Genomic DNA, 13,053 nt, shown 5'->3' with positions numbered 1-13,053 from the left:
GGGCAGGTGTTGTGTATCGGTCATTTAACCCAATTATTGATCTTTTATGGACGTTCTGTTGTGTTTTTGAGTTTCGGTGTAGGGAGCTGATTGGTGGCCGCCGGTGGCACCGACCTCGTGGGTTTCCTGGCACTCAATGTTTTGGGCAGCGGTTACACGGAGCGCGTCCGGCTAGCAGGATCCTCGGTGAATATCAGGACGGATTCGCTCCGGGAGATAACGGACGGTAGAAACGGCGAGAGACGCAGCCCTGTCAGTCACAGAGCTGGGAATGACGGGGTTAATGTGCAGTCGGGATTTGCCTGCGCGACGGCGGATGCGATTTGCATGAAGGTTTTACATGAAATCATTCACCGAACTTCACAGACGGAGAAGCCTCAGCCCCGGGTACAGACAGCAGCCCCCACCATGCGCAGCCACGTTCCGACCGCCGGACACGGTATATACCATACAGAGGATTACCACCGGCGCGGCGGGAACAATGCATGCTATTAACCCTTCGGCTGGGGACAGGTCGGACCTGTTTAGTGTCATTCTCCAGGTGCCTTGTTTGGGGTTAAACAGATAATGTAACATAGTAACAGGCCGAGCTGTTCCGGCCCCCAGGCGGCCCTCACACTCTTGGCTCCTTGTTACGTGTTCGAGAGGTTTCATCGTTATCCTGTGACTGGCTGCCCTCATTGGGGTATTTCAGGGGCTTTTCTCTTTATTTTACGTCATTTAGGTAATACGTCGCTTTTAGCAGCGTTTTAAACGCTCTGCCTTCTGCTTTACAAAGTAAGTCTCTCCGCCATGCGCTGCAGGGGCCGCTGACCGTGACCGGCCCCGGAGATGATGATAATACGGCGTGTGACCCGCTGCGTTCCTCGCTCTTTAGGGCGGCCGCGCTGTATTATATTCACACAAGAAACATTTTCAGCACAAAGCCCACATTCTGCTTCCAGCAACCACACAATCTCTCCCATCATCCTCCTCTCCGGGCGCAGGAGCTCGCATTCAGCGGCTCCCCACCTCGCACTGGAAGGTAAATACCTCCCTGGGTGCCGTATCTGCCCTCCCTCGCTGTGTTGTGGCAACGCCGCCAGCCTCAGCATTAACTCTCCCACTGCCAGCTGATGGCATCAAGATCTGCGGAGCCCAAAAGGTGAATCAGACCTTTAATGGTGACGCGTGGGAATGAGATCGATAACCACGGATTACATTAACAGGATCATCAAAGGAATGCCTTCCGACTCCATTTTCTTTCAGACCAATACAACCACCAACACGACACAAACATTATACGGTGCCTGAAACATACATGATATTTACACGCGTGGTGACTTCATTCTGTAACCAGCCCCACCCCCCTCCAAGCAGCCATTGTTGGGTTATCTGGAGACTTTTCCAGAACCCGACGCGCTTTGATGAGGGAGTCTTCAGCAACACCGGTATCGGAGCGGCTGTGATGGGGCGCCTTGGGTATTTACAGAAAAACTTATAAGCGCAGCCTCCAGGGCTCCGTACGCAGCGACACGGGAGTCTTCTTTACAAACAAGGACATTCTTTTGATGGAACAATTGCAGCCAATCTGAATTTTGATCCCAACCTTTTGCACTATACACTGAGCCTGGCCAGATTTAGGGGATACTGTGATATGGGGTGTGGCTTGGCAGTGGCCCTTCCCCCCTCTATGTTCCACCTACTTTTGGCCACCGCCAGTTCTTTTCTCCCTCCCGGTTGCCTTTAGACCCGGGAAACGCGTATTAAAGCATAAAGCACTAAACCCAGTGATCCCAGCCCGGCCAGAACCATCGAGAAACCAGAAACGGCGTCCCTTATGAAGCAGAAGATTTAATGAAAAACGTATTAACAAATAATAACAAAAATGGCACGGTTCATTGTCAAGCTGGCGAGATTAATACTAACCGCCTTCAGCCACCCTGCCGGGTCACGAGGCCTAAAATGTGCGGAGTCCCAAAGCACGGCTTAAAGTCAGCGAATCCAAGGATCACCTACAGGGCCGATGGTTGGGTAGCCACGGGGTCACAGGCTATGGAAGGCACGTGGACGCCTTACTTTCACCTATGCGTGAATCTATATCGGCGTATGGAGTTAATTTCCGGAGGGATCGAGTTAGGGGATTGTACCCAGAGGGGTAATAATTCCGAGTGTTGCGCAGGGGATTGTACCCAGAGGGGGAATAATTCCGAGTGTTGCGCAGGGGATTGTACCCAGAGGGGTAATAATTCCGAGTGTTGCGCAGGGGATTGTACCCAGAGGGGTAATAATTCCCAGTGTTGCGCAGGGGATTGTACCCAGAGGGGGAATAATTCCGAGTGTTGCGCAGGGGATTGTATAGGGTTTGATGCTTCACAAATGCAGGGAACGGGTGCATTTGGGGCGATTGCAGCGGGATGAAAGGTTACCCAGATTTCTCCAGCGTCTGCCTGTTTAGCGTCGGTCGGTAATGACCAGCAGTTACCAGCTCCTTTGGCACATGTGCCAGTTGGCTTGAGCCACGGGACACGTGAAGGCAGCCAAACGCAGACTAGTTATACAACACGTATAGGAGCAAACTGCCCACCATTGGCACGAACAGGGTTACACGGAACACTAGGACGAGGTCAATTACCCCACGAAGTCCAGAGCCCCTTACTGCTCAACAATACACGATTACGTCCTGGGAGCTGGCGTGTTGGCATCATAAATAATACATTTCAGTCATTTGAAGGAAGTCATTTTGCAAATTTTGTAGTCAAGAAACCAGGATTATTTGGCAACTAAACTCAAGCAAAGGATCGGAGGAGCAGCTTGTGATTGGACAAGAAAGGGATCTAAGCAGATCACTCAGAATGTAGGGAGGGCTCATGTGATCCGTCGTCTTGAGTTCTCCCAGTTTGTATCCAGGTCCTGCCTATGGGTCAGTGTGATAAAAGCTTTACCTTGAGTTTGTAGGCCAAGGGCCGAGGTCAAGGTCTCCTCATTTTTAGGAGATGACACAGCAGGACTTTCGGCAGCAGGGGCAGCATTTACAGCAGGGGTAACAGCAGCACGGCTTCTCCTCCACTTCTTTGTATCTCTTGTCCAAGTCGATGGAATACATTGTCTCAGGATGGCCGCCATTTTGTGCTTTCTCTGAAGCATACGGATTGTAGGGTTTCCTCCAGGACTCCCGAGTATTAACTTTGTTGCCCTCCCAGGATGAAGCATTTGGGCTGGCACTGGTGTTGGGGTCCTGTACTTGGGCTGTGTAGGTGGGGTAGGAGGGCACGACTGCGGGGTTAGCAACAACTACCCCATCGAGGTCCTCACCCAGCGTGTTCCGGATAAAGCTGCTCTTCAGCTGGGCTCTGGGGATGGTAACGCTGGCGTACGGGTTCTGGATACTGATGCCTTTATCCATCTCTAAGCCGAAGTACCAAGACTCTAGATTGGGGTTTGGACCCACCACCCAGGGAGGTTCTGCTCAAAGTACCACCTGAACATAAAGGAGAAAAGGACACCGTTAATTGCAGCCCCCAAATGCTCCCTTTCCACATACACTGTACATGCGTTTAGCGTGTGCTTAGCCTGCAGTGTGAATCCCGTGCGTGGGTCGCCTTCACTGCGAGGGAGAACCGGATCTGGCATCAGCTGGGTTTATATTACAATATAATGTAGACATTGAAATGAGGGGGGTTGTGTTTTAAAGCACCGGGGGGCTCTCCTATAGCATTTCTTCAATAAAGCAAACAGCGTCCACGTCCAGCATGCGGCGTCTGGGCAGAGACCTGGCACCCTACAAAAAGATGGCCGTCTCTGGCACAGCGCTGGTTACCCCCCAGGGGACACGCACCCTCAGTCTATGGGATTCCGGCTCTGGAGCAGCCCTTTAAACAGCCACCCATTATACGACAGGAAAGGCCACGGGCGCCACTTCACGGCCAAAGAAAATATTGATCTTTAGTCATCGCGTCACGGGAGAAATATCTCCAGTGGACTAGGAGGCATCCTGTACATGCGCGCTGCAGCCTTCTGCGTTATTCCTACACTTACCCAGGGGATGGGTATCAGCCTGCAGTATCTAAGAAGCGGAATGCGGACGCCTCTCCCAAATACCCCGGTGACTCGCGTATCCGGGGCCGGTGTTTGGGACACCGGCTGCAGGGCAAACGTCTAATCAGGAGAAACTTGTTTAACGGGATTCATCATCTCGCATGTCCCCGATACCCCATCCGGGGGCCGTAACCAATACAAACACCGAAGAGCCCTGCGTTCAGAGGGCAAACACAACTCAACAGCGTAACGGCAGCCCGGCCAACGCGCCAACGTTATCAGCTGCCACGGACGATGCAGCAGATCCTGCCGGTTTAGGATAGAGACGGATCCAGCCGGGAACCCACCCTGTGCCCGGAACACGATCCCCCCCGCGTAACATTATAACAGCAGCAAAGATGCTCCAGACTGGGGAGGAAATACACCCCCCCCCCCCAGTCTGACAAACACCAAGCCCGGCGTCTACGGCTTGTAAACAAAAGCAGCCAACTCGCTGAGCATCATGGGAAGAGCCAAAGGCCGGCCATCGCCGCTCTGTGACTATTGGGTTTTATTGCACGTTAATAGTCAGTCGCGCCCTGAACACAGCGATTTATCTGCCCCAAGACCCCCGGGCGCACCCAATGCTTTAAAGCTGCTGTTCCACTTAAGCGATACATTATCCTTCCCAATACGCCACGCTAATCCGGCACTTCTTTCCTCCGCAGCGTTAATCACATTACAAACATATAAGGAGCCTGTTTTCTAGTTTATATGGCTGGGCAATGTCACATGACAATCAAAGGGCAGTTTGCGGGAAGGGTCGGGGCATTTAGCAGGAATAAGGACGAGGCTTCTAATGCCGTATTACTAGACCGGTAAATTTAGCAGGGGAGGTGGAACAGCAGCTTTAATTAGAGGTTTCTTGTTTCAGGAAGCATTCACGGAGTTTTAGGTGAATACCCCATATAAAGTATACAGAATTGTCAGATTCGCTGCAATTTTAACAAGTATTCGTCCCCAAATTTGGTAAAACTCACCTGTGCGTTTAACTTAACCCTTGAGACGCCGAGGCCATCGCAAACAGAACTCGTAAACATACTCTACACGCCGTCTACTGGGGACAGAAATCCCATCAGCAATTGGACAAAGACCTACCCCGGAAAACACACTGCAGGGGGCAGCGGCACAGACCTGCCCCCAGAAAACACACTGCAGGGGGCAGCGGCACAGACCTGCCCCCAGAAAACACACTGCAGGGGGCAGCGGCACAGACCTGCCCCCAGAAAACACACTGCAGGGGGCAGCGGCACAGACCTGCCCCCAGAAGACACCCCGCGATGGACCGCACAGAGCGTAAAACTCAGCGCTGAAATCTCACTGCACCTTCCCAAAAAACTGCTCACGTTACATATGCTGGGTTATAAGGCACTGCGCGGACTACCTGTGCAGGGCTAGCGGCAGATCCAGCGTGCCGTTGTCCGGCTCGGCATTTGGCCATTTCCCTGGGCGTCCATCGGCCCAGAAGGTGCTACGGCTTAACCTGCAGCAGATGGGGTGCTCTGGAAGCCAACAGGTTAATTCAGGTAAGCGTTTCTTACCTGCGCAGCAAACGCTCCAAGGAGAAATAGATCCACCGGGGGCTAATCCCTGTGTCGCTGGGTGGGGGGGGTACAGGGAGCAGCAGCAGCCAAGTCTCCTCTTCCTGGCCCTCGGCAGCTTGCACTGGAGGTGGAGGCAGCGCACCTGCTGACTTTTGACTGGCCGGGGGAGGGGAAGGCAGAACGTGGACCTGGGTGTGACACGGCTTTCACAGAGAGCAAGGCAGCCGTGCCGGGACACTCGCTGCCGGGACACTCGCTGTCGGCTCGGGGGCGGCTCATTTCCCTTTGCGTGTCGCCCGACAACCTCCTTAAAAATGCTAATCAGCTGCATACCTGCCATAGCTGGGACGTGCTTCACAAATCCACGCGTGTCACCCACGCAACTCGCTCAACCTTTCTGAAACCGGTTTCCCCAGCGCAGGAATGTGAAACGACACCGTGCTACACAAAATGCCCCGCAGCGGGCATATCCAATACACGGGCCTCGTCCCCGCTGGAGCTGATGCTGTATTTATGTCTCGGGTGACTTATTGCCCTAGATGTATAAAGGCGCAGACTCCCAATTTGCTCCAGTATCTCCTCACGTGAGCGCAGGTGGGCACCAGACACGGATGAACCACCACCACAGAGTCTGTTGGCCAGCTCTCCACCTGAGTTGCAACTCCCAAGACTCTCAGTCCCTCAGTCGGGCCGCCCGCTGGCATCTAGTGACTTTTCATATAATGTTATTAGGGAAGCACATGCGCAGCGGCTCCCCTGTATTATTACTGACCCTGTACTCAGGCTGGGTTTAGGGGGGTTTCTACCCGGGTCAGAGGGACGTCTTTACGTGGCTAACACACACATGGCTAATAGTGGCCTAGGCCCGCCTGCCATGCGAACCTACACACAGTTACCCTCGGCTTTCTAGATAACCCGCTGCCCTCTGTGATACTCGATCCATACATTTCTTGTTGATGACGCGGCATTGGTGCAGGAGGTACCTGGCGTCGCCTGATGCGGTCACTCCTTGCACTTTATCACCCCGTATCAGACTAATGGCCTCCTGAGTCACAGAGCCGAGAGCTTCCACCCAGTGGAGGCGGCCGTGCTGATGTTTCTCAGGGGAGATAAGGCGGCTGGTTAAACCTGGAGAGAAGTTTCTAGAAGGAAGATTTCTTCCTAACCACCTCCTTTAAATCCCCCGTTTACTCTCCCGTCAGGCTTTACATGCGCAGCGTAACCTTCCGGTGATATTATTCCTTCCTCCGCCTGGCCGCTCTCCTTTTTATCGGTTCTGGGAATACGGGATCCGGGTCACTCCTGTCTGATATTCCTTACCCCGCGCTCTGCCCCGTCTTCCCCCTATACGGATCAGCTCCAGCAGCTCTCCCCTCCCGTCTCTCTCCCCTCCCGTCTCTCTCCTCTCTCTCCATCATGCAGGGTTGTTGAGCCAGTTGTAGCCCCTGCACATAAATATAACACCCAGTATGCGGGGTGATGAGGGGTTAAATCTACTTTCTCGGGTGTGTTTCGTGGGACACGGTCCTCGTTCAGACCCCATTGCTGTGATGTATGGGCTGTTGTATGTATATTGTATGTATATCGTATGTACATTGTACCGTGTCCGGTCTCGCTCGGATTGTGTCGCCTGGCTGTTTTTGATCCCTGCTCTGGGTACAAGCTGCGTGTTTGGAGGTTGCGTGTGATAACACAGTCCCGTGTTGGCGTGTGGGAATAGGCATAGGTGTGTGGAGCGCATGCATTCCAGGGAGCTGATAATGTCTGCACGTGAATGCCCTTCGCAGTCCGCGTCTCAGTCCTGAGTTGGGTGAATTACTAATTATTAACAGATCTGACACTCACAAAGCTGGGAGTGACCTGGATACAGGGATCCAGTATTCTATACGCTGTGCCCTGTCCATGGGGGCCTGTTTGTGGCCGGCTGTGTGCCTCTGTGGTCAGTGGCGGCCGGGTGCAGTATTTTTGAGCACATCCCCTGTAACTAAATAACATGCGCATACAAACACGCACACTTGCTCTAACACCCACTCACTCTCACACATACACTAACACACACACACACACACTATCTCTCCCTCACAGCACTCCCCTGAGGCTAATACTGAACGCTGATACCCACTCACTCTCACACATACACTAACACACATACACACACTATCTCTCCCTCACAGCACTCCCCTGAGGCTAATACTGAACGCTGACACCCACTCACTCTCACACCATACACTAACACACAGACACACTATCTCTCCCTCACAGCACTCCCCTGAGGCTAATACTGAACGCTGATACCCACTCACTCTCACACATACACTAACACACATACACACACTATCTCTCCCTCACAGCACTCCCCTGAGGCTAATACTGAACGCTGACACCCACTCACTCTCACACCATACACTAACACACAGACACACTATCTCTCCCTCACAGCACTCCCCTGAGGCTAATACTGAACGCTGACACCCACTCACTCTCACACCATACACTAACACACAGACACACTATCTCTCCCTCACAGCACTCCCCTGAGGCTAATACTGAACGCTGATACCCACTCACTCTCACACATACACTAACACACATACACACACTATCTCTCCCTCACAGCACTCCCCTGAGGCTAATACTGAACACTGACACCCACTCACTCTCACACCATACACTAACACACAGACACACTATCTCTCCCTCACAGCACTCCCCTGAGGCTAATACTGAACACTGACACCCACTCACGCTCACACCATACGCTTTCTTCCTTTCCCATTACCCATGCGGCGCACACAGCTCTCCCTGCATGGGACACGTAATGTGGTTTACTGGACACCTGGGTGTCATGCCCCCGTCTAAGCATACCCCTGCTGGCTTCCCTGATCTGGGTGGCCTTTTGTGTGGCCCCTGTAGCATTTGGCTGGTGTGGATTAGCTGCCCCAGTGTGTATTCTGCTGGATCAAACTGCCCCTCCCCGGCTGTATTGTCTGTTTCTGCCCTCGGATTAACGTGGACACGGTCACTTACAACATGTAGCGTGTAGAATGTCACCGGCGCGGTGTTTGTCTCCTGACAGGTGTGTCCCTCGCGGCGTTTTGCTTGCTATTTTCTATAAAAAGAGTCCGCTATGTTTAGAATGTCTTTAAAATAAAGGATCACTTGCCCGCTCACCTATACACCTGGGCCACGGCGGTCACGGCCCCAGCATACCCCACGCGCTCCATGAACAATGCACCGAAGGGGTTTGAGTGAGAAGATGACCCTGAAACCAACCGAGACGCTCTTCCTTTAATAACCCCTAGATGTCGCCACACGTCAACCAACCCTTCCACTCGCTGCACGTTAAGTGTCCGGGTGCCACGGAGCGCCACGGAAGGGGGTGCCACGGAGCGCCACGGAAGGGGGTGCAGAGCCTTTCACAGAAATCATTTGTTCTGGTCTGAAATCACAGCGGCCGTTGTGAAATCGCATGACGTCATTGCTGCTCGTCCAACCGGAATCTAAGGAGTTTTCCGCCGTGGTCGTTTTGTGTCGTGATCCAAATTGTTTCGAAACGGTTCTGGTTTTATGTTCCTGCTTTAAACCAGTCCAAGCGTGTGGCCCCCCCGGCCCGCGGGATCAGCTGCTCCTTATATACAGATTTCCTGCCGACGTCAATAAGATAATAAATCAGCGCGGGTGAGCGATGGGGCTCGTAGTGTGACGTCTCCGCCGGCAGCTAATCGCTGCTGTCACCAGCTGGTAATAAACAGAGAGCCAAGGCTCGCCGGGGACATTTCACACCTGCGCAGGTTTGGGGGCCAGAGGCAGGTGGCGTGTTGGGTGGTGTTGGTTTATATGGCGAGCTCTCTGACCGAGGAGATCTGTGGCGTGTGCCCTGTCGGCTGTCTCGTAGACCTGCTATGGCCTGGAGGTCGTCATGTAGAGTCACTGCCCTCGCTTTACACCCCAAATCCTTGTCGGGTGACTACGGCTAATGTCAGTCTCTGCCCTTTATTTGCTCGCAATACAAAACAAATATTCTGATGTCTCGCTGGGCGCTCTCGGCTCTAAGGAAGTTTTCTCGCATTACATGCGCAGTCTTCCATGATGCAACGCAGGAAGGAAAGCTTCATTATGTAAGAGTTTGCGCAGGACAATAGCTCGATAGTATCTGCACTCCGAAAATATTTCATCTGGCAGGACCTGTTGGCAATATGTAACATAATATATACCTGCCAACTGTCCCTGTTTAGTTTAGCCTGTCCCTCTTTGAGCCCCAAATCTCCAATTCCCCTTTCTCCTCCCCTGATGCCCCTCTTGGGTATGAGGGTATCACCAGGCTTTACAGCCCAAAAAGCCCCAATAATGTGTATAGAAACAGCAGGAAGCGGCTTTATAAACTAAGCAGGGTAAATAAACCCCATTATTCTTCTAAATGCCCCACCAAGTTACACAGATACCCCGCCCAGTCACGCCTCTAACCACACCCCCTAACTGTGCTGTCGAGGTTATGATCTTATTGTAAATGTTTAGCATGATTTCTGTAGTAACGCCCCGTTTTTAATATCAGTTTAAAGTGATCCACAACAGTACAGCGGGATGGCGGAGGGGTCACGGTCCGCATGTGCCCCTGCCACCCCCCAGGCGTCATCCCTGCTGCCTCATCGTTCCTCGGGGCTGCCGCAGCCCCATCATGGTGTTACTAGGGAGCTCATCGCTTATTAAAATGCGCAGGATGTTTCTACCATTTCCATGGCAACCTGCTCCAGGCACATTAAACTCTACACATCCAATCTTATTACAGATTCAGTTTCTGTGTCAGCCAATCACGTGCCCAAGATTCTGCCGGCTCAGCCAGTTTGCCGTTCCCTGTTCACCGACCAACCATTCACACTTTACATTCACAGCGCCGCTCCCCCAAACCTTCCAGGACGGGCTGTGTTCCCGCTATATACACCACTTAAATAAATAAAAACAACTAAAAGCCGTCTCCAATCCAGCCGTTCATTATTACATTATTATATTATTATCAGATTATATTATTACATTATTATATTATTATCAGATTATATTATTACATTATTATATTATTATCAGATTATATTATTACATTATTATATTATTAGATTATATTATTACATTATTATATTATTATCAGATTATATTATTACATTATTATATTATTATCAGATTATATTATTACATTATTATATTATTATCAGATTATATTATTACATTATTATATTATTAGATTATATTATTACATTATTATATTATTATCAGATTATATTATTACATTATTATATTATTATCAGATTATATTATTACATTATTATATTATTATCAGATTATATTATTACATTATTATATTATTAGATTATATTATTACATTATTATATTATTATCAGATTATATTATTACATTATTATATTATCAGATTATTATTAAATTATATTATTATATTATTATCAGATTATATTATTACATAATTATTATATTATTATCAGATTATTATTAAATTATATTATTATATTATTATCAGATTATATTATTACATTATTATATTATAATCAGATTATATTATTACATCATTATATTATTATCAGATTATATTATTACATTATTCGATTATATTATCAGATTATTATTACATTTTATTAATTTATTATTAGATTGTTAGATTATTATATTATGATTATATTATTAGGTTGTTATTAGATTATTATATTATCAGATTATATTATTAGATTATTATTAAATTATATTATTAGATTGTTCCATTATTATATTGGATAAACTTCCTTTTTTTGGCTTGAGTTGGGTAATTAATTAGTATGTTTTAAACCAAAAGAGTTTGCGGATGTATCTCTGTCCCTGAAATTGTCCCTGTTAGCTTTCGCTCAGCCGCCTGGCGGAGGAGATCCCCCTCCTGTATGTTGGGGGGTCTCGCTGTGACAGCTGCTGCCTAGTGAAGCCCTGGTGGGGCCGGACGTACGGACGCGCGTATCGACGGCTCTGGGAACAAGGTGGCTTTATTGGCCCTGGGCGAGGGGAGACAAGGACGGGTCGGGGTCTGTCTGTGTAGCAGCTGCAGCTCTGAGTGCTGTCTGGGCATCTGAACACTGCAGCTCTGTTACTGCAGCTGGCTTCAATCACACACGATCCAAAAAACCAGCTGCGTCGGCCCATCTCCCGGTACTTAAGGGATAAGTGTATCCAAACAATAGAATGAATCTCATGTTCAGGGGCCGGATAACCTGGCCACGCGTGGATGTCGCGCCGCTTGTAAATGTTTGGTAAGAACATGGAGCGCGATACGATTTCGAGGAAAACACATTAAGCGTTTTACGATTTCTCTTCAGAAAAGAGCGTCCGGGATGGGCCGAGACGGGGTGCCCAGCGAGGAATTACCGTCACCTGACTGGCTGGAGCCGGGGCCCCTGCGGCTCGTGTTTGGTCATCTCGTTCCTTATTTAGAAGCCGCAGCTTGGGCTTTTCCTACATTCCAGTTCCAAGCTTTTCCTGCCCGTTTCCTGACTGGCTCCAAATCAGACAATCCTGAGAACCGGGCCGGCCAACTCTGCCACGGAGCGGCCCTGTCACGGGGCCGCTTACAAGAAGAGGCTGATTGTGGTGACCAAAATATCCGAGAATCCCAACGCTTAGCGATTCAACCTGCAAGGGATCCGTTCCATTGTTCTAAAGAGGAAAATAACTCCAAATTCCAGCATACGAGCTGCATGTCTGTCCCTTCTGGCTCACAGACATGCATCCTTTATTCTAGAGCGAGGGAGCTGACGCTCTGTTGGGGGTGCTTTATTCTAGAGCGAGGGAGCTGACGCTCTGTTGGGGGTGCTTTATTCTAGAGCGAGGGAGCTGACGCTCTGTTGGGGGTGCTTTATTCGAGAGTGAGGGAGCTGACGCTCTGTTGGGGGTGCTTTATTCTAGAGCGAGGGAGCTGACGCTCTGTTGGGGGTGTTTTGTTCTAGAGCGAGGGAGCTGACGCTCTGATGGGGGTGCCGTCCTAGCTCGGCCTGGCTTTTGTTGTTGAGCGTTTCGGACAATGCAGGTCTCCCTGATGGAGGGCCATCTCCCCAGCGCTGTGCTCTGCTGACACCGCCACATTTCCACACAGCAGCCTGAATAGTAAAGGCTGACTCCTCATCTTCCACAGCAAACAAAGCCTGCGCCTGACACAACCTCTATAACCTCCACATCCAGCTCCTTTCCACTCCATGTACAACTGGAGACTTCTGTGGTCACAACTGCCCCGGCGCATCACCTGCCAGCGCACCACGTCGCCGCACTCCATTTCTGGTGTTTTCCATCACCTGCCAGCGCACCACGTCCCCGCACTTCATTTCTGGTGTTTTCCATCACCTGCCAGCGCACCACGTCCCCGCACTTCATTTCTGGTGTTTTCCATCACCTGCCAGCGCACCACGTCCCCGCACTCCATTTCTGGTGTTTT

General features: G+C 50.3%; 1 protein-coding gene across 1 annotated transcript; it reads right to left on the bottom strand.

The window, feature by feature from the left end:
- Nucleotides 1–2,729: 2,729 nt before the first annotated feature.
- CYSRT1 (cysteine rich tail 1) lies at nt 2,730–3,385 on the bottom strand. The gene has a single exon (XM_053472351.1). It carries the CDS (start codon nt 3,383–3,385, stop codon nt 2,969–2,971), a length of 417 nt encoding a protein of 138 aa, XP_053328326.1. The 3' UTR covers nt 2,730–2,968.
- Between the last annotated feature and the right edge of the window lie 9,668 nt (nt 3,386–13,053).

This window comes from Spea bombifrons, chromosome 8, assembly GCF_027358695.1.
Source record: "Spea bombifrons isolate aSpeBom1 chromosome 8, aSpeBom1.2.pri, whole genome shotgun sequence".
NCBI classification, from domain to species: domain Eukaryota; kingdom Metazoa; phylum Chordata; class Amphibia; order Anura; family Pelobatidae; genus Spea; species Spea bombifrons.
The sequence above is the reverse complement of the archived record's forward strand: the minus strand, read 5'-3'. Positions and strand labels throughout refer to the sequence as shown.

Excerpts from the sequence above, each read along its gene's own strand:
- CYSRT1 (XM_053472351.1), bottom strand. The coding sequence starts at position 3,385 with ATGGATAAAGGCATCAGTATCCAGAACCCGTACGCCAGCGTTACCATC.